The 27,245-nt window shown below is 41.3% G+C and overlaps 1 protein-coding gene across 9 annotated transcripts in view; it reads right to left on the bottom strand.

Annotated features, from left to right (window-relative positions):
- The window catches only part of GRIN1 (glutamate ionotropic receptor NMDA type subunit 1), a 135,960-nt gene that overhangs the window by 34,918 nt on the left and 73,797 nt on the right, over positions 1 to 27,245 (bottom strand). For all 9 annotated transcript variants that reach the window (XM_073599906.1, XM_073599907.1, XM_073599914.1 and 6 more), the window contains 9 exons: positions 26,605 to 26,688; positions 24,678 to 24,813; positions 23,846 to 23,973; positions 19,218 to 19,382; positions 18,143 to 18,261; positions 16,569 to 16,681; positions 13,242 to 13,390; positions 7,545 to 7,702; positions 1,631 to 1,792 (listed from right to left, as the gene is read on the bottom strand). In XM_073599906.1, the coding sequence (XP_073456007.1) occupies positions 1,631 to 1,792; positions 7,545 to 7,702; positions 13,242 to 13,390; positions 16,569 to 16,681; positions 18,143 to 18,261; positions 19,218 to 19,382; positions 23,846 to 23,973; positions 24,678 to 24,813; positions 26,605 to 26,688 (1,214 nt within the window). The remainder of the gene's footprint in view (positions 1 to 1,630; positions 1,793 to 7,544; positions 7,703 to 13,241; positions 13,391 to 16,568; positions 16,682 to 18,142; positions 18,262 to 19,217; positions 19,383 to 23,845; positions 23,974 to 24,677; positions 24,814 to 26,604; positions 26,689 to 27,245) is intronic.

Genomic DNA, 27,245 nt, shown 5'->3' with positions numbered 1-27,245 from the left:
AAAAATGTTCACCAAAATGTACTATACTATATATTTTACCTTTTACCTTTGAGAAGCCTGCTATGTATTTGTTATGTGTTCCCATTCACACGGCATACCTAAAACAATTTTTAAAACTGAATGTAATTATCTCAAAGAATACAAGGTGTTCTCAGCCACCACACTGTCCAATGAGAGCACACTTTGCAGTCACAAAGCGAAATGCAAAGCATTCAGTGTGTCTGGCGACCCACGGTATTCACTATGCAGCAGGGTATCTGCTCAACAAAGGACCCAGAAGGCAATGAGGATCACGGTAATGGGATCTGCCAGGTATATAATATGTATACTTACATTAGTTCACGCAAGAGCAATGTAACTATACAAAAAGAAAATGAAATTCAGCTTAAAAAAAAAAATTTTTATCTTTCTAGTGGTTTCTTTCTTTTGAGCATGCCTTTGGGCAGACTGCAAGCTACCCTGAACAATTTGAAAGTGTAAGTGGAGGAGCAACATTTGGGCAGATGTCAATGAGTTTATACTCACTAAAGCGGAGTTTCAGCTTGTTTTTTTTTTAAAAACACCCACGTGATGTTTGAAACAAATCCTATACATAACAATTTTAGTAATAAATGTATGTTTTATCACTCTTTTTATTTTTTAAAAACTCACTCTGCTCTCACCAGCAAGCACACTCCCATATTCAGTGTGGGCATCTAAAGCCCACTCGTTCCTCCTGCCGGGATACGGCGCTGCTGGCTACCCAGCATGCACCTCCCGATCTTGTCCATGCACATATTGTGGAAAACGCTGCAATCCTATAAAGGGGAGAATGCCCATTGACTCCTGGGATTAATGACACTCATATCCTAGGAGCCAATGCATGGGCGGAAATGACGTACTTCACCGCGGCTAAGTACAGGAGAAGCAGAGAATTCATCTTCAAAATAAGGTACATAGATTACAGGAAAAAAAAAGTGTCCAATGAGAAATTGTACAGTGATCACAAACACGGGGATGCAAAGTTTACAATGTGGGTGGAACTCCGCTTTAATATATGATGCAGAAACCAAGCTCTAAGATCTATAACCCTTTGTTAGGACAGATCTAATTTATAATTGATAATGACATCTGCCAGCACAGGATAGACCGAGCTAATTATCAAAACATTAACTCCCCAGTTCCTTCCTTAACATTAAGATCCAACACTCCAATATACAGTACAAATGTACCTTCGTTGTGGTAAATCAATATTCAAACTGTGCAGGAAATTTCTGTAGTTTCTAATTCAGTGGTCCCAAAACTAAGGTCTGGGGGGCCAAATGTGGCCCTTTATTTGCCTTTATACGGCCCTTGGGGCACTATTCCCTGCACTAATACCAAGAACTGGGCAGGGCATTTTCTACTCACACTAACCACAGTCTGGCCCTCTCCGAGTCTGAAGGGCAGTAAACTTGCCCTTTGTTTAGAGAGTTTGGAGACCCCTGTTCTATTTCATTTCTAATGATAGTAAATGGCCTACAGACAAGGACAGAGCAGTATTTCAGTGATGTCATAAACTTCCAGCAAACTGATTGGCTCAATAGTGCCACAAAATGGCTGCCTCGAAGATGTTTACACTTTAAATGTAAAAATAGCAATGGCAACATACTTGAGAATGTTCAGTGACACATTTTGTTTCCACGGACTGTCCTTCCGCATACCAATGCCAAAACCAGAACGGAAAAATAATTCTCCTGTGGTGACCAAGTCACACTTCTGAGAGGCCTCAAATTCCAGCACTGCCGAGTCCCAGATGAAGGCATGGAGTTTACTAAGATACAAAGAAAGGAGATTATTAATTATGCAATCACTGCAATGATCACAAAGACTAAAATGTACATTTATCTTCCTGGAATAGGTGTTCCCACGGAAGATTTCTCCATTATTCCTGTTGCCGTGACAGTTTTAAAAGTCTCATCACTTTCTGTCTTGGTGACAATGGTCACAAGACAAACAAGATGGGAGAAGGCTTTTGCACGTTAACAGTAGACATACATTTTGTAAAATTTTTCCTTTTAAGCTAAGCCATAAAACGGCCCATTGTGAGTAATATTTTGTTTTTCCTGTTAAATTCAGATATTTGTTTTCATTGTGCATGCAGTGACACACATTCCAGTCACCTCAGTTCTTGCACTTTAATAACCCCACACAGCAATGCGGTTTGGTGACATACCAAAGCAGAGGATGGATTGTTAGCCATGTCACGTTCTAATCGTAGGCCACATTTGCTGTGAGGGAAGACTGGGGCAGGGGTTAAAGATTCTGTAATCCATAGCAGCCATTTAAAGTGAACGTGATTTATAGAAACTTCCTCATGGCTTAACAGGTCACTACACTCAAAACTGTTTTTTCAGTTCTCGGTAGATGCTGGAATGTTAAACAATCTGATAGCTTCTTCTATCTCTGAAGGACTCTATTTCTGTTATTGAGATCTATTCACTGCGTTCCCAACTCTGCACATCTGCTGTGATTACAAGGGGTACCCACCTATCCCTGCTGGATTTCTATTAATTTTATATTATGAAATATGTAGCAAGAAGAGGCAAAACACACTGAGGTGTATGGGAGTGCCCAAAACTTTGGGGAGAGGACCAGAGTTGGGAATTATGGAAGGGGATCTCCCTACAGAGTACGCGGGATACTGTATAAAACAAACAAATAATTAAAAAATTCATAAGGAAGGACATAAACCATTATACATCTATATCCTAATGAATGATATACCTTTATTTACAATGATAACATACAATAAAAGATCTTTGACATTTCATACATATTTACACTATCTCACCAAAAGTATTTGACACTTCTAGTTGAAGATAAAAGTTTCTTAATATGCACATAAAAGAACTTTGCATTGTGATTCATTTCACCTTTGTTATATAATTTATTCATAATCACGTAAATATATATATATATATATATATATATATATATATATATATATATATATATATATATATATACATATACAGTATCTCACAAAAGTGAATACACCTCACATTTTTGTAAATATTTTATTATATGTTTTCATGTGACAACACTGAAGAAATGACACTTTGCAACAATGTAAAGTAGTGAGTGTACAGCTTGTATAACAGTGTAAATTTGCTGTTCCCTCAAAATAACTCAACATGTCTAAATAAATCTTCATGTCTAAACTGCTGGCAACAAAAGTGAGTACACCCCTAAGTGAAAATGTCCAAATTGGGCCCAATTAGCCATTTTCCCTCACCGCTGTCATGTAACTTGTTAGTGTTACAAGGTCTCAGGTGTGAATGGGGAGCAGGTGTGTTAAATTTGGTGTTATCGCTCTCACTCTCTCATACTGGTTACTGGAAGTTCAACATGGCACCTCATGGCAAAGAACTCTCTGAGAATCTGAAAAAAAAGAATTGTTGCTCTACATAAAGATGGCCTAGGCTATAAGAAGATTGCCAAGACCCTGAAACTGAGCTACAGCACGGTGGCCAAGACCATACAGCGGTTTAACAGGGCAGGTTCCACTCAGAACAGGCCTCGTCATGGTCAACCAAAGGGGTTGAGTGCACGTGCTTAGCATCATTTCCAGAGGTTGTCTTTGGGAAATAGATGTATGAGTGCTGCCAGCATTGTTGCAGAGGTTGAAGGGGTGGGGGTTAGCCTGTCAGTGCTCAAACCATACGTCGCACACTGCATCAAATTGGTCATCCCAGAAGGAAGCCTCTTCTAAAGATGATGCACAAGAGAGCCTGCAAACAGTTTCCTGAAGACAAGCAGACTAAGGACATAAGATAAACGTATTTGGTTCAGATGGTGTCAAACGTGTGTGGTGGCAACCAGGAGTACAAAGACAAATGTGTCTTGCCTACAGTCAAGCATGGTGGTGGGAGTGTCATGGTCTGGGGCTGCATGAGTGCTTCCGGGACTGGGGAGCTACAGTTCATTGAGGGAACCATGAATGCCAACCTGTACTGTGGCGTACTGAAGCAGAGTATGATCCCCTCTCTCCAGAGACTGGGCCGCAGAGCAGTATTCCAAGATAACGACCCCAAACACACCTCAAAAGACCACCACTGCATTGCTAAAGAAGCTGAGGGTAAAGGTGATGGACTAGCCAAGCATGTCTACAGACCCTAAACCCTATTGAGCATCTGTGGGTCATCCTCAAATGGAAGGTGGGGGAGCGCAAGGTCTCTAATATCCACCAGCTCCGTGATGTCTTCATGGAGGAGTAAAAGAGGACACCAGTGGCAACCTGTCAAGCTCTGGTGAACTCCATGCCCAAAAGGGTTAAGGCAGTGCTGGAAAATAATGGTGACCACACAAAATATTGACACTTTGGGCCCACTTTGGACATTTTGAGGGGTGTACTCACTTTTGTTGCCAGCGGTTTAGACATTAATGGCTGTGTGTTGAGATATTTTGAGGGGACAGCAAATTTACACTGTTATACAAGCTGTACACTCACTACTTTACATTGTAGCAAAATGTAATTTCTTCAGTGTTGTCACATGAAAAGATATAATAAAATATTTACAAAAATGTGAGGGGTATACTCACTTTTGTAAGATACTGTATATCATGATGGGCCGAACGGACCCCTGTTCATTTTGCACCAAAACTTTCGAACACCGTGAAAGTTCGGATCCAAATAACGAACCCTATTAAAAGTCGATGGGACCTGAACGTCAAAAATCAAAAGTGCCCATTTTGAAGGCTTATATGCAAGTAATTGGGCATACAATGGTCAATAAAACAAAAGTTTGTGAAAAACGTCATTTTTAAATGAGCAGTGATTTTTTTGATTTTTAAAGTGAAAGTATAAAAATGAAAAACTAGTCTACCTGTAAAGTGGCAGATCTGTACCATGTCTAGAATCTGCTGCAGCAATAATTGCATTTATAAAGCCAAAAAAAAAAAAAAAATTCCTGCAAGCTGCCTTTATTTTGCTCAGCAACAGCTGAGGAGCCAGCGTGTATGATGAGGCCACAATGTAGTGCAAACAAGATTAGAGATTTTTTGGATACATTCTGGTGTCACTTTTTGACTTTGTATAGAAGTAACGGGTGCGTAAAAATTGGTCTTTGGGTGTCGGTGGTGCCTTCCCACCATAACCCTATAGAGGTAATCTTGATGAAAGCAAAAATTGGCCTAGCTGTAAAAAATTGCAATGATATGCACCTGTCAAACAGGTGCAGAAAAATTGGTCTTTGGGTGTCGGTGGCGCCTTCCCACCTTAACCCTATAGAGGTGCTCTTGATGAAAGCAAGAATTGGCCTTGTGAATTGAACTTATGCTCAAGCCGAACCATTCGCCAAGCCCCAACTGTATATATAGTTACATGATTATGAATAAATTATATAATAAAGGTTAAATAGGTCACAATGCAAAGTTAATTTATGTGCCTATTAAGAAACTTTTATTTCAACCAGAAGTGTCAAAACAAATATCCCCAGGTGTTACCACCCAAAGGAAAGCAAGTCACCTTTTGTTGGACTCTAGAATTAAGGGAGGTCAAACAGTGCTCAGAGAATGACGCACCCTGGATGCGCATCCACACATATTGAGGGATTGCTTTGGAGTTCTGCCTTTATGTCTGATAGCAGTATACATACGGATATGGCTTTATTATGCTTTTTCCGCATTTGGATCATGTGATGCATATCATTTTATTCAATAAAGCAAACATAGCAATTTCATTATTATGAATTTATTTTTTTCCTCTGGATCTACAGTATATATAAAACTCTGGTCCACAAGATACGGTTTTGTCTCCAGTTGAGTTGTCTCCTATGGATGGATCATTTGAGTGCTGTTTGACCCACCTTAGGTGCTTCCTAAGGAAGGTCAAACAGGTGCTTCCCGTTGATATGAGGTGCTTCCCTTTTGATATACACATCAATGAACTTTGCATTGGGACTTACTTTACTTTTGTTATACAATTTATTTACAATCATGTAACTATATATGCGTGAATTGTCAACGATTTTTATTATTATTTGTAATCATTGTATTTGTATATAGAGGTATATCATCAGGATATAGGTTTATAATGATTTAAGCGCTTCCTTATAAATTTTTTGAATTGTCATTCATTTGTGATTTTAAAAGCAGCAGCTTTTTTTTTTTTTACACACAACACATACAATTTGAATGCAGTGTAGTATTAATAATTTAAAATATATAAAATATCACTTTAACTAAAATATCACTTTTGCATTAACTAATCCCTTAAAAAAGAACACTAATAAGAACTATTTACAGCTAAGTGGAACACATAATGTAATATCCTAGTTTTAGAAACACATAATTGGACTCCTGTTATTACCGCTATCAAACTTCACCCATATTTTAACAAATCCACATTTTGTTTGATCATTTCAACCCTCTGCGTTACTAAAACTGTGAATCCCCAGAAAAAGTATGTATGTGAATATTAATTGGTTGCCTTAAATTTGAACCAGCTGGCTGTAGACTAGGTATGTCAAACTCAAAAGAGTGTGCTGAACTCAATATAATTAATCTTTTACTAATCCACATTGTGTCAAACATGGGTCACACATAATTATAGAACAAAGATGATATCACTTTGGTACTTAGCCTTATAGCATCATGTGCAAGGTTAAATATGTTTTCCCTGCAAAATAAATGGGCCTTAACCCTATCACTAAAATTGATCTCCAAGTTAATGTTCCCCCTGCTAAGAAGACAATAAATATTCATCCCTCCTGCTACTCACACCACTGATCCATTCAATAGTGAGTGAAAGCACCCACTGAATATACTGCAGAATCTGAGACTTCTGGGAGTGGTAATCTCCTGGTTTGCCACCTAAGGATGTGGTAAGGATGTGGTTTCTCCCACATTAATACAGGATACAGTTGTGTTGTAAAGGCAGCGGAACTACTGAGAACAGAAGGGGACATGGCACCCAGTACACCTGACTGGTGAGATGTAGAAGATTTTTCAGACTGAATAGCTTTTTAATGAAAAACTGTAACCGGAATGTATGCTTTTCTCCCATACCCGTTGGAGTTACTGGAGAGACTGTCCCCTGTTGAACATCCTGCAGAGTAGCTAATGATTTGCAATGCCCAAGTACTTGTATTTGAGTGCATTTCCTTCATTCCCTTACTGTTTCCTATTCTTACAGTATTTTATACAACTATGCTTAGCCAGCAGTGATTTCTCTCCGGCCTTTTTCCCTTTTTTTCATAGTATTGGTGATAAAGTTCTCAGATCCTATTTGAATGAGAGACTGCTAATGCTGAAAAAGTGTGAATCCCTATACACATACCTATATGAACTCTGAATGCTCAACCTGGACTTTTTCCATTTGTGTTTTTAATTGTAACCCTCCATCTTTGACCTACTATACCAGGGATACTGGTTGTCTTTGCTTAGTAGGGTTGTATTTGGTGTATACTTATTTAACTCTATATTCTGAAACCAACGAGGACCACAAAGTGGGATAGAAGGGGCCACAAACGCCATTAAAACCACCATCTGGACATGCCTAGTGTAGACAGTGAATGGCTTACTTATCTCGCACCGCCTGAATGGCCTCAGCGGCACTCTCATAGTTGTGTTTCTCCATGTGTCGGTACATGGTGCTCAGCTCCACCTGTCTCCTAAAGTAGATGTCCACGGAACTCTGCTTGACTGTGGCGTAAATAAACTTGTCGCTGGGATTTCGCAGCTGTGGACACAAGAAAATGGTCAGTAAGTCAGAAGTATAAAATACAATACAGCTGTGTGTTAAACAGTATCACCCACCCTCAGCTACAGGGAAACCAAAATCTTAAAGTTAGAGGAATTGCCAGTCTCCAAAGGTAACACTGAGGTATCAGACATCCATTTCTTACCATGAGCCAATATTTGTTTTGTGTCTAATTCTAGTATTTATCTTATGCTATCTGGTGCCTATTAGATCTAGAGAAGCCATTTAACAACCCAGTTACTCCTATCAGTGATATATTTATTGCTGCAGAGAACACCATCCCAGAAAACAATCCCTTTGCAAATATTGAAACAGCATATGTTTCCATGCATTGATATACTGTCCATGGCAGTTATAAAATGTATTACTTGTCAGCATGTCATGTGTTTAAAACAAATGTGGTCACACACACATATGTATTAATTCTGAATTATTTGTTTTATATTCAGTCGGCTTTCCCTTGCAAATTTTGATTCTCTTCTGATACCATGAGCCTACAGTTGTGCTTAAAGTAATATAAACTGGAAATTGAATCACAACCTGATAAGATCATTTTCACTTTCAATAGATTTTTCTTAAAATTTTTACAAAATACAAAGCATAACTCGTGTTAGTTGTGTGCAATTGGGAAAATCCGGACAGCCGCAGTCCAGGAGATTATAATCCAAACTCCTTTATTGTAAAATCAGGAACATGTCATACAGTACATCATAGACAGAGTGTACAGGCAATCAGCTTACGCGTTTCGCACTATGCCAAGTGCTTATTCATAGCATGACTCGTGTTAGTGCGTGGGTAAGTACATTGCATTGATAAATTCTCAAATAGTAACCATCAAGTGTCAGGAGGGAAGAACAACTGAAGTACAGTTGTACAGAAAGCAATAGATTTCTGCGTTACGAACAAGCATTACATTATAAGCATTAGACAAGTGCAATTAGTTTCGGTCTGAATATATATTCGGACAAATTTTAGGTTATTCAGAGATTCGGATGTATCCGGATGAAATATTAATGAATTTCATAGAAATTCGTTTAATTTAATTTCATATATTTGGTTTTTTAATGAGTTCCACATTTTCAGAATGATTTGAAATCAGATCGGTTGAAAAACTATAGACTAATTCAAATTCTGTGTGGAGCAGGCCGCGTCCTTAACAACCGATGACTCATTAGCTGTCAGCTGGCTTCTCTACTGACAGATGAATGTGAACAAAAGAATGGTGGCAACAAAAAATGCAGGAAAAAAACAGCGTGGGGTCCCCCCAATTCATATCAGACCTTATCTGAGCAGCAGCCTGGCAGGTCAGGAAAGAGGGGTGCTTTAGGGCAGGGGGGCTCTGCCCCCCAAAGCACCTTGTCCCCATGTTGATGAGGACAAAAGCCTCTTCCCTACAATTTGGAGCCCCCTTTAACAAGTGGGCCTAAAGATCCCCCCCCCATGTGAATGAGTAGGGGTATATAGTACCCAGAGCTGGTGCAAGGATTTTTGACACCCTAGGGGAAACCTCATTTTACAGCCCCCTCCCCTTGGCTCCACCCTTGACTTGACCCACTTTTCCCTGCCCATGTATATGGTGGAGGTGGAGGTGGCAGGGTAGAGATTTGTGGAGCGCCTCAAACACTATTTCTTCAGCTGTGGGGTATATGGTTGGTATATGGACAGGGTGGTATATAGCCAGGGTGGTATATAGACAGGGTGGTATCTAGACAGGGTGGTATCTGGACATGGTGGTATATAGACATGATAGTATATGGACAGGGTGGTATATAGACAGGGTGGTAAATAGACAGGGTGGTATATGGACAGAATGGTATATAGACAGGGTGGTATATAGCTAGGGTGGTATATAGACAGGGTGCTATATGGACAGGACAGGGTGGTATATAGCCAGGGTGGTATATGGACAGGCCAGGGTGGTATATGGACAGGCCAGGGTGGTATATAGACAGGGTGGTATATAGACAGGCCAGGGTGGTATATAGCCAGGGTGGTATATAGACAGGGTGGTATATGGACAGGGCGGTATATAGACAGGTTGGTATATGGACAGGCCAGGGTGGTATATAGCCAGGGTGGTATATAGACAGGGTGGTATATAGACAGGGCAGTATATAGACAGGGTGGTATATGGACAGGCCAGGGTGGTATATGGACAGGCTAGGGTGGTATATAGCCAGGGTGGTATACAGACAGGGTGGTATATAGCCAGGGTGGTATATGGACAGGGTAGTGGTATATAGACAGGGTGGTATATGGACAGGCCAGGGTGGTATATAGCCAGGGTAGTATATGGACAGGGTGGTATATGGACAGGGTGGTATATAGACAGGGTGGTATATGGACAGGGTGATATATCGCCAGGGTGGTATATAGCCATGGTTGTATATAGACAGGGTGGCATCTAGACAGGGTGGTATATGGACAGGGTGGTATGTAGACAGGGTGGTATATAGACAGTGTGGTATATGGACAGGGTTGTATATGGACAGGGTGGTGTATGGACAGGGTAGTATATGGACAGGGTGGTATATAGACAGGGTGGTATATAGACAGGGTGGTATATGGACAGGGCTGGGTGGTATATAGCCAGGGTGGTATATGGACAGACCAGTGTGGTATATGGACAGGCCAGGGTGGTATATAGACAGGGTGGTATATGGACAGGCCACGGTGGTATATGGACAGGCCAGGGTGGTATATAGACAGGGTGGTATATGGACAGGCCAGGGTGGTATTTAGCCAGGGTGGTATACAGACAGGGTGGTATATAGCCAGGGTGGTATATGGACAGAGTGGTATATAGACATGGTGGTATATAGACAGGGTGGTAGCTAGACAGGGTGGTATATGGACAGGGTGGTGGTATATAGACAGGGTGGTATATGGACAGGCCAGGGTGGTATATAGCCAGGGTGGTATATGGACAGGGTGGTATATGGACAGGGTGGTATATAGACAGGGTGGTATATAGACAGAGTGATATATAACCAGGGTGGTATATAGACAGGGTGGTATATAGCCAGGGTGGTATCTAGACAGGGTGGTATATAGCCAGGGTGGTATATAGACAGGGTGGTTTATGGACAGGTTGGTATATGGACAGGGTGGTATATAGCTAGGGTGGTATATAGACAGGGTGGTATATGGACAGGGCGGTATATAGACAGGGTAGTATATAGCCAGGGTGGTATATGAACAGGCTAGGACCTAACCTAGTGGGAGAGAGGGGGAGAGAATGAGGGAGAGGGGAGAGAGGTGGGTGAGGAGGAGGATGAGCAGTGTGAGGAAAAGAGGGGGGAGGGGTAGAGAGAGAAAAAGAAAGGGGAGGGGGGAGAAGGTACAGAGCACAAAGTGGTGGGAACAGAGAGGGGGGCTGTTCTGGGGATGGAAGCCACACTCACCAATTATGTCTCCCCCATTCAGTCTAGTGTCCCTCAGGGCTGTGGCAGATATTGTTTGAAAAGTGTTCACAGAACTTCTCTCGCAGCACAGAGCAAGTGCATAGCATGCATGTGGATGGAGTGTGGGCGGGGTTGGGCGGGCACAAATGGAAGGCGGAGTATCGGATTGGACAAGCAGCAGAGTGAGGGCGGGGTTAGGAGGACAGTGGTGACAGGATACAGCCCAACTCCTGTGTAAGCTAGCTTTCCCCGCTCTCACTGTGTGACTATGACAGGATGCCAGAGGCTGTGGAGCCCCGGAGAGAGAGGTATAGCTGCCTCCACCTCCACAATACAAGTCATGATGCCTGAAGGAGAAGACGCTACTCCCGCAGCTGCCCACACAGACTCTGTCCCCTGCTCCGCCCACGCTTGTTTATCCTTATCACCGCCCAGCTCATCCTCTGGCTTGTCACCCTGCATCCCGCAATAGAGCGTCAATCTGCTTGGTGCGGTGGGGTGTGTAATAGCAGGGAGCGGTGCAGAGTCACTTTGTCAGCAAGGATTTTACTGCCCCTCCTATCCTGCGGCTGCCTGTCCCGCCTTATGGTTACGCCGGCCCTGATAGTACCCCTACTCATTCACCAAAAAAGTGTAAAAAGTACTTTACCATTGATCCAAGACTGCAAGCTGTCCATTGAGCTCAGTGCCTCTGATAAGAAGTGAGGAGAGAGACTGTGAGCTCATCCTCTCAGTCTGCTGCAAACAGAGTGTGCCAGCTTGTATTTAAACTGGCTGCTCTGTATTTAGCTTCTGACAGGCTAGCACCATATCTCCAGAACCATTGATGATAGAAGCCCCAGATACCTACCCCCCAAATGTGGGGTCTCTGTGACCCTGGTCGCCGAGCTACGACCCTCAAAGTCAATTTTTTTTTTTTAATGTTCCTCCCCTGACTGCATGTCCCTGTAACGCACTGTGCAAGCTCATGCATGTACAGTGGAAGGCAGTCAGATGTGGGTTCTCAGGAAGCCACAGTTTGCTCCAATACCCAAGGTGGCAGTGCCTGCAACCTGCAGTGGTAAGATGATTCAGCTGTGGGAAGACAGCACTGGACCCCTGGGAATGATAAGTTCCTAATATTTAAAAGTCAGCAGCTACAGTATTTGTACCTGCTGACTTTCAAAAAAAAAATCAAGTTGAAGTTCCTCCTTAATCTTTTATCTTAGGTGCTGTCTGATTACTGTGACTGATTAAACCTATCCTCCTTTCTTCTGTCTCTCCTACAGGTAAACTTTATATCTCGCCTCCATACGGAGTTGTCACTCACACAGCCTGGAAATAGACAGCTTGTTGCATGGTTTTCACATGATGAGTCATTTACAGCAGTCATAAAAGTGATCACAGGGTATCCCAGGCATGTTTAATCTTAATTCCCCTTTCCCTAGATATAAACTGCTGGTATCTGGGTCCATATCCTCTGGTAAGCATACCCTCATTATCCATGGTGGTGGGATTGTCACGTTGGCGACTGTCACTGTTTATGGATCATCAATTCAAGCACTCCTATGAAGTTTGATATCTCACGGGCACATGATTGGTGGCCCTTAGTGGCCATTCATGTTATGAACTTTTCATTTTCACAACATTTTTGTGACTTTTATAATTCTCGTATCGATTTTAGCATATGCATTTATGTATGATCACTTAATGTAGGATTGTTTAGCGCAGCACTGTTGATTTTTTAGGTTTACACAATATTTGTCAATTGTGGTGCTAGCAGCTTTTTACACACTATTAGCGAGCTAATCCTCCCTATCCAATATCTTTCAAATACTCTACTCTTCTTGCCCCCACCCGTCACCCCAGTGACAAATAATGAGATCTTAGTTTACCTGTCTAAAATATAAAATGTGCATTATATTCTAAAGTTTGCAGCAGGAGTAAGATTTTATTTTGAGGAAAAAATCAGGCAAGAGCTTAATTGGTAAAATTGAATCTCTACAGTATGTAAAAGATATAATGACTCATTATTGCGTTATTCAATATACCCCTGTTTGTCTTAACACTGAAATGTTAGGTTTCTGTGGAGTCACCTTTTAGGAAAAAGAAAATTCTATGGTCTTCATACTAACCCTGGGGTCATTGATTCCTGTTATCCTCTCCTCAGGCCTGTCCAACACCAGGAAGGCAGCCAGGTTGGCTGTGTAGGAAGCTACAATGATCATAGCGAATCCAGCCCAAACCATGCCAAGGATCCTAGCGGAAAAACTCCTTGGCGCCCCTGCAAAAGGTGAAGCAGTAAAATGTTAAGACTATAAAAAAAATAAAACTCTCTCTTCTTTTTCTTTTTTTTTTCTTTTTTGATTCTTCTGGGTTTCACTTTTTGGGCCATCCTTTAGTCCACAGGAAACACTGTTTACCATGTTCTTGTTGAACAGATGGTAATGCATATTCATATTGATTTTATTTTTAGCTTAGTTTTGAAGGACTGCCATATTCTTGTTCTACTAATGTTATAATATATGGGATCATGTTGTCCCAGGCTATGTGTTTTCTGAATGTTACCCATGCAAAATAAGCAATACAATTTATTATTTAAAAACTGTATATTTAAAGACTGTATAAAATATGTTTTATTTATGCCACACTTGCCCACAGAAGTTCTGGGGCCCTTTGGTTTTCCCTAACCACTCTAAATGGAGCTTGCACAGTGCTTAGGAACAAGCCCTTCATGTAACAAGGACCAGGCTGGCAACTGGCTGTTCAGGCATGAAATGTTGTATCATGGGAGGAGAATTTAGAGGGGGTGATGGGCATTGAGCATTTAAATGAACCTGTTGTTATTCTGTGTGTGGGTAAAGCAAAATGTTATCCTAACAACATTTCCCTGACCACTGACCTAACATAAAGCTTTACCAATGCCCTAACACTTAGCCATTCTTATGCTCACCTCTTTCTGCATCGGGAGCAGCTGTGCCAGATCCTCACCCTTGTGCTGACAGCTCAACACTTAAATTGCAACACCAAGAAGTAATTATCTGTCTTTCCAATACTTACAACTTTATCTGAGGTATCCATCAATTACAATAACCCTCTAAACTTTTACATGTTTAAAACAAGTTAAAAAAAAAATAATTTTTACATATTTATGTTAGTAGCACTGTCGGGTGTAATCAAAGTTTTAATATGTGCTTACAGTGCTTTTAAGTGACATTAATTTTATGAAAGTAGGGCACCGAAAATGAAAAGCATATATAGACATTGCCAGCATTATTAAGAACACTGCTAGGTTTATTATTAATTCTGTGGCTTGCCATGCGCCTTGGGAAATTCACCTTGACAGAAATTATTGTCTATTATAATGCCATTGATTTTAAGGAGATTAAGGTAACGATCTAATATACACATGGCTAGAGATGCTTAGTCTACAATAATTTTTTTTTTTTTTTGACTGCAGTGGCTATACAAATGGCCTTAGAGATCTGGGATAAGTCAGTTAGCAATGGATTTTTTCAGCCACATACTCCTAAAAGCGATACTGTTACCACAACAAAAAATTTAAAAAAGGACCCTGAAGTAGAAGCGTAGTACAGTGTTGCCAACCTACCAGATTGAAATTTACTCACACAATACCCACAATTTACTGGCACAGCCAAGTTTTTACTGGCATTTCCAAAAGTTACAAAATCACAGTTTTAAGTGCAAATTTTAGTATTTAGGCTACAAACAAGTACAACGTGCAATTAGCAATGTGGTTTAGGGTAGATATTAGGGCAAAAAACATATTTCTTATTTTATTTTCGATATAGTAAGTAAGTAGCTCAGGGACAGGACTCAGGAGTGCAAGAAATTAGAATAGGAAGGCACACACACACACACGAAGTTGACTCTTGGTCCCTTCCGTCCACTCCAGTCTAAACAGCACTGACAGTCCCGCTCCCGACCTGCCCTGCTCCTGTCCTGCAGACCCACACACAAGGCTCTGGCCGATCTGCTTAGCTCCCTTGCACCATGACATCACACGACATGCTCAGGCACCGCCTCCACCAGAGCTGCCCGAACACACTTTAGCAGGCACTCGGATGGTCTTGGCCAGCTCTGGACCGAGCCAAACATTACAGCCATATTTTTTACTGGCAACTTTTTCCTTTTACTGGCATTTACTGGCAGCAGAAAATTGCCTGTTTTTTACTGGCTGGCAGTAAAAATACTGATGGTTGGCAACACTGGTGTAGTATAACATGACCCACTGTCCTTGCTTTAGATCTTCACTGTCTTGTAAAGCAAATTTTTCAGCATTCAACACTCTAAGGTGTGTATCCTGTCACATGCTGTGAATGCAGGGAGGGGAATCCAAAGCGTTGAATGCTGGCGATTCTTCACTTGACCATAGCGCTACAAGAGAGGGAAAATACAAAGCATGGGCAGCAAAGCGTGTATGTATTAGTACTTTTTTTTGCAGGGTCCCTTTTGCTTACATTTGGTTTGGCAACAGGGTTGCTTTAATTTTAATAGTCACCCAAAACAAATGTTTAAAATCTGCATGGTCACGGACATCTAAAATAACATTTATGCTACTTATACCCCTTGGGTTTGCAATGGCAGGATATCCCCACCAGAATTCTCAGTTCTGCTCAAGTGCTTTTCATTACCAAGCACAACCATTAATTCACCTTCTTCCAATATAAATTCTACAATGTAGAAACAAATAATCGGGAAAGCCAGCTGTCACAGATCAACACATTTGTTATGTCTTTGGGGTAGGGGGGGACAGGACTCATTTGAAGGAAGCAAGGGGTCTAGAGTGTCCGGACGCCAAAGGGTGGGACTATAATACTTTAGGGTTTGTACGTTGTTCCATATTGTAATACCACTGGTCTCCCTTTTTAGTGAAAGCAACTAAGAGCTTGATCTCTAATTCTCTGAGTAGAGGTATAGATGGCATCACTTTACTGGGCAATTTTCTGACCACTAGAAGTAAGTGGTACTGGGCCTAGAGCAACAGAGGTCAACTTACTGAACTTCATTATCATAAGGGTGGACAAAAGTTCTGCAGCCAATTGTCTGTTCTTATGTGAGTCCTGTCAGAATATATACTGGATCTGGGTGCCATAGCTCCAGTGTGGTCACTTAATACATATCACAACTATGGAATCACAAAGTAATCAATATGAGGAGGCAACAAACCAATCCTGGTCCTTTTGCACCAAGTTCACTCGACAGATGCATAATTTGGTCTTCCAACCTGGTAAGAGTTTCAGTTCCATATGTTTGCCATGGCATAGCAATGTTTTGCAGCCACCTTGCTGTGCTTTAAAGGGTATCTCCACTATGACATGCCTTGGTATGTAACATTTTATATGTGTGTCAGAGTGGGCCCTGTCCAATTAAAAAAAATACATGTTCATACATGATCTAAACTAACAAGGTATGGACACTACATGAACCATAGGTCTTACCTTCTCCAATACCAGAGTTCAGAAGGACACCCCAGGAGAACCACATGGCGGATGAGAGCGTCAGTGCATCCTCCTCTTCTTCCTCTGTGTTCACTTTAAACCGGCCAAAAGGACTGCAAATACATGTTATATATATAGTAAAGCATGGTACAAAATCTTATGTAGAGTAATATAATCATGGATCATTGTATCATTTCAGATCTTATGCAATAAAGAGGAAGAATGTCTCACATTGCCCTAATCTCCTGGGATTCGGGTGCAGCACAGGAGCATTTGTTTTGAAGGTAACTTTATTAGTACTATATGTACCATACAGAAAAGAACCTCTTTTACCTTTAGACACTTCTCTGCGTTTTTTTGTTTTTTTTTTACAGTAACCTTTGCTATAGAAGCCAAAAGATTACACAATATTGAACCTGTTCCTATTACAAGCAAATTCCATAAATTACCATTAGTTAGCAGAATAAATTCCAGCTTGCACAGACTGGTATAGAGTGCATCTAAGGGTGATACACAGTCCTCCAGGTCTAAATTCCTGAATATGCTGTTTTAATTGGCTTAACATGGACCTGTGTTTTGCCCAGACATACGTATCTTGATGTATACACATGGTTGAAGTCTATCTACCTGCCCCAGTGTGACAATTTTGGATGCTTGAACAGTCAATCACCAAGCACTAGCACTACATTGGAGGAAACAGCATGTGTAAATGCTCCCCATATCTGGTAAGTAAATTTGATGCCATGGGTGAATGGAGCAGGTAAGTATAACCAGTTGTTTTGCAATGCATACACAAAGAATGGGCTCTCCAGTCATAACTGGGCTTACACAGGAGTCGGAATATTCAGTCTTCGATTATTAAAATTCCCAAAACATACTTTTGAAAACTGTATACCCCCTTCCCCCATAAGTTCTGCTTGCTTTGCAGAGCCTGGAGTGTCATTGGGTAAAAGGTCACCTAAAGTCTGACTATTGCTGCCTTGTCAACTAAATGACCACGCTGCACACTCAGAAGATGGGAGACAATTGTGTGTGGTATAGCCTCCAAGGAAGTAGGAGAAAGAGACAGTTCAGAGAGTCCTCTAAAACTGTCTTATGTCTAGGGAACTATTGCAACTGGACAAGGTCATCAAACTATTCCAATTGATCTTACCCTTCTGGGATCAGTCGCTTGTGCTATAGATATGAGATGATGGTTCCAATTTAGCTCAAAACAGCCAGATCAAACCATTTCATCACAAAAGCCAGCTTTATCTATAGCTAATTTTTATTGAACCGTACAACTTTTACTGCATGTATAGTAAAGCTGTATCCTTCTCTATCATGTACTTGTGCTAGCTTTCCTCTGTAATTCATATCCCTTTACAACCAAATGGAGCTCTACATAGGTTATTAAAAAAGGATAATCATTTGTGGTATTATTTAGGGTTTTACTCTGATAACTCATTTTGGTTTGTTTCGGTTACTTAATAAATAAATGTACAAAACCGAATATATTGTGACCATTGCTTATTTGGTGTATTTATGTATGTATGATATCTGATATACTGTATGTGTTTAGGTTTTAAACTGACCTGAACCTGTCTAGTAGATACAACATTACCGCCACCACATGGACAGAGAGACCCACCAAGAGCCATAGGGTGCTCTGGAACGGTTGCATGAATGAATCCAAGGTGCTTCTAGGTATTTCCTATCAACAAGGAGACAAAAGAACAGACAATACAGGAACACTATATACAAAACTAATATGCCATGGATGAAGGTTCCACTAACAGAACTGCATTTTTAGAAGCTGAAAAAGGCTGGACAATCTTGCTATACAAAGGAGAGATAAAATACTTTGGCAAATGTTAAAGTGTATAACAAGCCAAAATAACTATGTTTTCAAAGTGTTTAATGTGGTGGGTAAAGATTAGATCTTTTTCCTGGTTTTATTGGCTAAGGTATAGCCTCAGGTCCTATCCCGCTGACAATGGTTTCACCAGACAGGAAGCGAGGAAATCTGCACAGACAGCAAAAAAAAAAAAAACTGAGGCCTAACCTTCCTCTACTCTATTTAAAAGAAAAAAAAAATTAATTATTCCTGTGTTCTATTGGAGAGTTTCTCTCATTTTCTGTCTGATAGAACAAGGGGAGACCTCTCTACCAGAGCCCAGGATAGCAGCAAAAATGGTACAACGATTCTAGCTCTCCCCACTCTACAGAAAACTACTAAAACAGTATGGCTGCCACAGTTTCCAGAAGTCAGAATTCACAACTGAAAAAAACTCCCAACTGCTCCTAAACCTCCATTTACCAGCAGCAGTTTACATGAGCCTTAAAGTTTTAGATTGGGATAGTGATAGACTCTGACTCTACTTGGAGGGTCTTCATGTCCTGTGTAGTCACCATGACAGGACATGAGGGGAAATCCCTTAGATAAGAACTCAGGTAGCAAGAAAAATAGAGCAGGGTTACAACCTCTGTCGGGAATTTTTTGCTGTCTCTCTTTGGGAGATTTTGCTTTACTTTCACTGGCCAGGAAGAGAGCATATATCCCCAACAATAAAAAGAGGTTCTCAGTCTTCCCCACTATGACCAACTTTAATCCATCAGTTGAAAACATGGCATGCACTGTATCATGGATGCACAGTTCTCCACACAAACCTTTTTCACAAGGATGGTGAGCCCCTGATATTTAAATGGCTTTGAGAATTCAATATACTGAGCTCTTTCGTTGTTGATGGTCAGAGGTGCGACGATCATGTCCGCTTGTCCGCTCAGTAGCTCTCCCATCATTCCATTCCATTCCTTCTTATTGCTGTTATTAACCTGCAATGTCAGGATGGGTAGAGTTCAGGGTAGTTCAGTCGTTCTGTATCTAACACTTTTATCAGATTAGGATAAGATGATTAAATGAGCAAGTTTGCAGCGCGGCTAACATCTGCAGAACCCGCTGCAAAGAGACACAGAAAGTTTATAAAGTATTATCCCAGATTAAAGCACCGGCAGCTGTCTGTAATCTGACAAGTGGATAGAAAATCTTCTTCTGTAGGCTTGCATGGATCAGTTATGTAAAAGCAAAAAAAGCAAGCCATAGCATATTTCCCAAGAGCTCTTATTGCAAAATGCACCTGATGGTATATTTTTTTACAACAATCTACTTTTTTTTTTTGGCTGTGCTACATTTTTTTTCATATACAGATTTTTATAAGCAGCCTGTAGAGTCCTTTATGTTAGGAAGTGTAATTAACACCCTTGCTAAATAATTGTTATAAAATAGTCAGCACATTCTCTGAATGGGTATGTCCACTATTCTTCACTTCTTAGGGTTCATTCACATGGGTACATAGACCCCTACATCTGTGCAGAAGCCGCTTTCATTTGACCATGGAAGCCAGCCTGAAAAAATCAATGCAGCAGTTGTACAGATCTCCCTGCACATCCAAGAGTGTACATCTGTACAGAGAGGGATGCACAGCTCTGGGTGCAGATAGACTGCATTCAAGGTTTTGCATCTGTCCCTGTTTGGCTATAGACATGGGGATGTGCAGGAAGATCTATACCACTGTTGTGTCTCTCAGCCTGTCATTGATTTTTTAGAGGCCCTCTGCATGGTGTATGGATGTAGGGGTCTATTAGCCTGTGTGAATTGGCTTTAAAGTTGAATTCCAGTTGAATTCTAACTAAGCCTACATTTTCTCACACCTCATTCTAAGATTCTACCCTGTACAATACTACTAGACCTCTCTGCAGCCTTTGATACTGTTGACCATCCCCTATGCCTCAAAAAACTCCTCTCTCTTGGCTTTCAAGAATTTGCTCTCTCCTGGTTCTCTTCCTACCTATCACAGCGTCTTTCAGTGTCTCCATTTACACCTCCTCCCTTGGTCAATTAATAAACTCCCATGGCTTCCAGTACCATCACTAAGCTGACGACACACAAACCTGTCTCTCTACTCACCTCACTCCTTCCATCTCCTCTCACATTACTAACTTACTAACTTACTAACTGACATATCAGCATGGATGTAACACCATTTCGTCAAACTCAATCTTTCTACAACTGAGCTCGTCATTTTTCCTCCGGTCCGTGCCCCTCCCCCTTACTTCTCCATCAAGATCAATAATACAACCATCAATCCCTCCCCTCATGCCAAGGTGCTAGGTGTAATCCTGGACTCTGACCTGTCCTTTAAGCCCCAAATCCAATCACTGTCCAAATCTTGCAGACTTCATCTCCATAACATCTCTAAAATGCGCCCCTTTCTAATCGTTGACACCACTAAGCAACTTATTCACTCCCTTGTTATCTTTTGCCTTGACTATTGTAACCCCCTCCTCATTGGCCTACCTCTCTGCAAGCTATCCACTTTTCAGTCTATCACCAATGCCCCTGCCAGACTCATCCACCTGCCAATCCCTCCACTGGCTTCCCATTGCCCAACGAATAAAATTCAAAACACTAACAATAACATACAAAGCCATTTACAACAACTGTCCTGAGCTACATCACCAATCTTAGCTCCAAGTATCACACAAACCGTCCTCTCCATTCCTCCCAAGACCTCCTGCTATCTAGGTTCTTTGTCTCCTCCTCCCATACTCATCTTTAAGACTTCTCCAGAGCCTCTCCCATCCTCTGGAACTCACTACACCAATTTGTCCACTTATCTCCTACTCTATCCACTTTTAGGCAATCCCTGAAAACATATCTCTTCAGGGAGGCCTATCTTGCCTTTAGCTAAAAACTGAATCTTCTACTTCCCTAATCAATTCCTTCCTCACAGTTGCTACCTTTTTGTTTCACCAGCCCCTCCCTATTAGACTGTAAGCTCACAGGAGCAGGGCCCTCCTAACCCTTTGGTATTGAATGGTATTGATGCTGTATTGTCTGCCTTTATATTGTAAAGCGCTGCGCAAATCCTGTATAATAATAATACTAAAAGAAAAGATGTCTATACTTACCTATTCTGAACCCACTCTGGTCTGGTCCCATGATCGAGTCCCTGTGCCGGTTTCAGTGTATAGGAGAAGCAGCGACAAGGGCTGCAGAGCCTGGGCGATGATGTCACACATAGATTTACTATGGGGCAGCTGTTGTCGGCTGTCCCTCCTCTTTACTGAAGCTGGCGCTGAAACCTGGTCATGTGACTGGAAAGGAACAGCTTTAGGATAAGTAAATATAGGCATCTTTCTTTTACAGGGTAGATAAAATAGTATTAGAATGGGGTGGGAGTAGATTTAGGCTTAGTTAGAATTTGACTGGAATTCCACTTTAAATCTGATCTCCATGTAAAAAATGAAATGCTTTATAAACACTGCTTTACCTGCCAAGGAGTTTGTAATTGTGCAGCAGAAGCACAGCTTGGTCAAATATTTCCCCCTAGCCAGCTGACTGGACAAAGAAGGTGCAGTAGCAGCCTGATCAGTTCATCTCTCTGCTTACTCTGCTCTCTTCTCCCTATAGTATGTGTGCACTACTACAGATCTTGATTGGCTCCTTGTGCTGTCACTGCCTCTCTCAATTTGAGTTCTGCTGTATAGGGGGTCACAGGAAACGATCAATACATATTCAGGTACCTATGCCTCGAGCTGAAATCTGGGAACAAAAACTTGTATTTAAATATATTGCTCCAAAAGCCACAAATGATATAAATCTACTTTATGTGCACCAAATACCTTTACAAATCTAGATAATACCTTGTAAATATAGCAATGACATCATCACTGTGCCGTGTACAGCTGTGCAGAGAGCAGAGTTGTGGGAAGGACCCAGCAGGCCCCAACCACTACAGGCTGCCTGCAGAAAACTACAGGACTAGTCTCCATGCACAAAGAGAGAGAGCAGGAGTGACTGGTCTTTATTACAGGAAGCTCCTGCACAGAGATAAAGTTTCACACTGGATTACTGTGCAGATCTGAAAGAAATGCACAAATCACACCACAATTCAAGAAGAGCACACATGATTCTTGTATTTAGACAATATACACTATAGTTACATAGTTAGTCAGGTTGAAAAAAGACACAAGTCCATCTAGTTCAACCAAAAAAAATAAAAATAATAATAATACAATCCCATATACACAAACCTATACCCACAGTATATTGACAAAAGTATTTGGACGCCTGCCTTCACACGCAAATGAACTTTAATTGCATCCCAGTCTTAGTCCGTAGGGCTCAATAGTGAGTTGGCCCACCCTTTGCAGCCATACCAGCTTCAAGTCTGCTGGGAAGGCTGTCCACAAGGTTTAGGAGTGTGACTATGGGAATGTTTGACCATTCTTCCAGAAGTGCATTTGTGAGGTCAGGCACTGATGTTGGACGAAAAGGACTGGCTCCCAGTCTCCGCTCTAATTTATTCCAAAGGTGTTCTATCAGGTTGAGGTCAGGACTCTGTGCAGGCCAGTCAAGTTCCTTCACACTTGATCATCCATATCTTTATGGACCTTGCTTTGTGCACTGGTGTGCAGTCATGTTGAAACAGGAAGGAGCCACCCCCAAACTGTTCTCACAAAGTTGGGAGCATAAAATTGTCCAAAATGTCTTGGTATGCTGACAACTTAAAAGTTCCTTTCATTGGAATTAAGGGGCCAAGCCCAACCCCTGAAAAACAACCCCACACCATAATCCCCCCTCCACCAAATGATTTGGAGGGGTGGCCCAATACTTTTGGCAATATAGTGTGGATGAGCGAGTTTGGGGTGGAGGAACTCGACTAGACTGCTCTGTGCAGGCCAGTCAAGATCCAGAAGTCCTGACCTCAACCCAATAGAACACCTTTGGGATGAATTTGAGCGGGGACTGCAAGCCAGGTCTTCTTGTTCCAAAATCAGTGCCTGACCTCACAAATGCACTTCTGGAAGAAAGGTCAGACATTCCCATATACATACTTCTAAACCTTGTGGACAGGCTTCCCAGAATAGTTGAAGCTGTTATAGCTGCAAAGGGTGGGCCAACTCAATATTGAACCCTACGGACTAAGACTGGGATGCCATTAAAGTTCATTTGTGTGTAAAGGCAGGTGTCCCAGTACTTTTGGCTACATAGTGTAAGTTTAGTCTGGAGTTCAGCTTTAAAAATAGGGGTTTTTTGGAAATAATACTGTACATGGCAAGAAAAAAAAATTTAGAAAATAGTTCCACCAAACAAAAAACAAGACTTTATTGCACAAGTTACAAAGATTTACAAGCAGTAGGCATAATTTTCTTTAGTGCGATGACAGATTTTTTTGCTGAGATTAGTAGCAACCATGCACTTAATATTGGAGAAGAGTATGTAAAGTACCTACCCGCTCCTGTGTACCAAACTTCCCATCAGCCACCAGGTGGAATTCATAGTTGAAATTCATTTCTTTGGCTAGTTTCAGCAACAGGTCAATGCAGAAGCCATAACAGCACTGGGGGATGGTGGGGCGACCTAGTGAGACACAGGGAGATGGAAAAATCTACAGTTGCAAATGAGATGATGGAAGTGGGAGATCGATGATGTAAGATGGAACCAGGATAATTCCCCCATCTGAAATAAGAAGGACCTATAGTTTATATGGAGCTCAACAGAGGAGCTGTGCATTGGTCCCACCTATTCATAGACTATGGCCTCTCTGGGAGAAGGCAAGTGAATCTGCAGAGAAAACCCCAACTGAGGAGCCCCAGCACCAGCTGCTGCTGTACCAGTTCTCCCATTTTCTTTCTGCAAATAAAGAGTTCCCCTGCTCTTCATTCTAAAGCAGCTATGTTTGGGCATATGCTAAGTGCATCAAAAAGAGAGGTCACCAAGAAGGAAATTCATGGAAGTTAGGGCCCCATCAAAATTTTGCAATTGGGCTCTGTGATTTGTAGTCACGCCCCCAGTTAGATCCTTTTATTTTTACTGCCATCAATATTTCCTATGGTGAGATTTCCCATCACTTCCCATGTGGTCAGTAGAACAGGAAGTAAAGATAAATCTTCCCGAAAAGGACACAGCAATTAGAGTTGGGCAGAGATTCCAACCCTTCTTAACTCAGTCCAAAACTAAACAATCTATAACTTTAGCTGGAGCTCCACTTTATTAGAAAATATGTATTATGTTTATATAATGCACAGCCTCTGAGTAGCCAAAAGTTACAATTCTGTACTTACCTGGGGTGGTCTCATTAGGCCCTTGGCATCGAACTTTTTTGATGAGCTCACCAGTTATACCATACTCTTCTTTACAAGAGCCATCTGGTAATGCTGCCTTGACATAAACAAATGGTTCTTGGTGAATAGTCACTATCTGTGAATAAAATAGAAGATAACATACATTAAAGAGCAAAGATCAGAGTGCAAATACCCACAATCTAGGCTTATAGTACATTCTGCATAAGATTCTTTTTGTCCAGAAAGCTTCTTTGTGTTATATCTCAGACATGGCTGATAAAGCACAGAAGGAAGCTTATACAATAAAGAAATACTAGGGTTACACAGCGTATAAGCCAATAAATTTAATGTAGAAACCCTGTTTACTTTAGCAGAAAACTCCTTCAGAGCCCAACTTTAGCCAAAGCTTGACTTGTCAATTTTTATTTGCTGTGTCTCTCTTTGGGAGTTTTCCTTGTCCATTTGTCAGTTGTCAGACAGAAAAGGAAGAAAAATGAATTCTCACAACTTTCTCGCTATTTAAAGGGTGTTAGAATCTTCCTACTTCCTGTTTATTTGACTTATATCAGAAAGAATAGGAAGTGAGAGGAAATTCCCATAACTTCCTACCTATTTAATAGGTGTCAGACAGAATCTCCTCACTTTCTATCCAACTGGTGTTTGACAGAAGTGGAACTGAGGGGAAATTCACAGACAGACATAAAAGCACATTTTCTTGTACAGTGAGGAACATTTAGATCATTTGTCTGGATCATTCTTTTAGTAGGGACTGGGTGTAAAAGAAGGAAAGCACCAAAAGCACCAAAATGCTTTCCTTCTTGCACGTCCCATCCCTACCTACCCATGAGCTATGTCTTGGCCACGTCTTGGTAGGTTTGCAGTTGTGCCATACTCTTTCCATTTTCAGATAATGGATTGAACAGTGCTCTGAGAGACGTTCAAAGCTTGGGATATTTTTTTATAACCTAACCCTGATTTAAAATTCTCCACAACTTTATCCCTGACCTGTCTGGTGTGTTCCTTGGCCTTCATGATGCTGTTTGTTCACTAAGGTTCTCACTAAGGTTAACAAACCTCTGAGGGCTTCACAGAACAGCTATATTTATACTGAGATTAAATTACACACATGTGGACTGTATTTACTAGTTAGGTGACTTCTAAAGGCAATAGGTTCCACTAGATTTTAGTTAGGGGTATCAGAGTAAAGGGGGCTGAATACAAATCCACACTTTTCACATATTTATTTGTAAAACATTTTGAAAGCCATTTATCATTTTTCTTCCACTTCACAATTATGTGCCACTTTGTGTTGGTCTATCACATAAAATCCCAATAAAATACATTTATGCTGTGTACACACGGGTGGACTTTTCGGCAACAAAGGTCTGACGGTCTTTCCGACGGACTTTCAACAGAGTTACGACGGACTTTCGACTGACTTTCTAACGAACGGACTTGCCTACACACGATCACACCAAAGTCCGATGGATTCGTACGTGATGACGTACGACCGGACTAAAATAAGGAAGTTGATAGCCAGTAGCCAATAGCTGTCCTAGCGTCGGTTTTTGTCCGTCGGACTAGCATACAGACGAGCGGATTTTCCTACCGGACTTGAGTCCGTCGGAAAGATTTGAAGCAGGTTCCAAATCTAAAGTCCGTCAGATTTTCGACAGAAAAAGTCCGCTGTAGGTCCGAAGAAGCCCGATGAATTGTCCGACGTATTAGTTCCGTCGGACCAGTCCGGTCAAAAAGTCCGCCCGTGTGTACACGGCATTACATTTTTTGGTTTTAACATGACAAAATGTGGAAAATTTCAAGGGGTATGAATACTTTTTCAAGGCACTGTATATCTACACATTTATAGAGAATAGCATAGTTCTGACACTGCAGGTGTGAAAAACACAAACTATAGTAAGGTTTATACCTTTAGATTGGTCGACATTTTGTACCCTTCAGGTTTTTCTGTTTCACCTCCTGGCCAAATAATCTTTCTGTCATTCTGTAAGATCTGCAAGATAAAACAGCAATCAAAATAAAGGACTAATGACAAAAGTAAAGCTTTGTTTTCCTGACATAGTGTAAGTTACATATGTAGTGCTACCCCTGAAGGAGCTGCTGGTTGTATTACACTCTTCTGTCCTTGAGAGGATTGCTGTTCAACACAATACTGATGCTGTAGCTGCCCAGACCACACACATGTGGTACAGTGTGCTTGTTTTGTGGCTGCATACCACCTCCTCCGCCCATGTGTCTCTGTCCTCCCTCTCTTTTTGAGACCCAAGATCCACCACCTTCCTGGAAGTCCCTCCAACCAATAGCAATCTGAAAAGCATTAGCCTGGTCTCTTCCAAAATGAAGAGGAGAAGGGAACAATACTGTAACAAGGAGAAATGTTCTGTTAGCAAATTTAAGGGGCTACAGACCATGCTACACATTAACCCCACCAAACCTTTTCAGTCCTCCAAAGAGGGAATACACTAAACTATTTAATAAACTAAATTATTTAAAATTTTTTGCAAACATAGCAGACAAAGGAAATTCCCAACAAGGTGTGTGAGGACCTCT

This window comes from Aquarana catesbeiana, linkage group LG09 (genome assembly GCF_042186555.1).
Source record: "Aquarana catesbeiana isolate 2022-GZ linkage group LG09, ASM4218655v1, whole genome shotgun sequence".
Lineage (NCBI taxonomy): Eukaryota > Metazoa > Chordata > Amphibia > Anura > Ranidae > Aquarana > Aquarana catesbeiana.
Note: the sequence above shows the minus strand (reverse complement) of the source record. Positions and strands in the feature narration are given on the sequence as shown.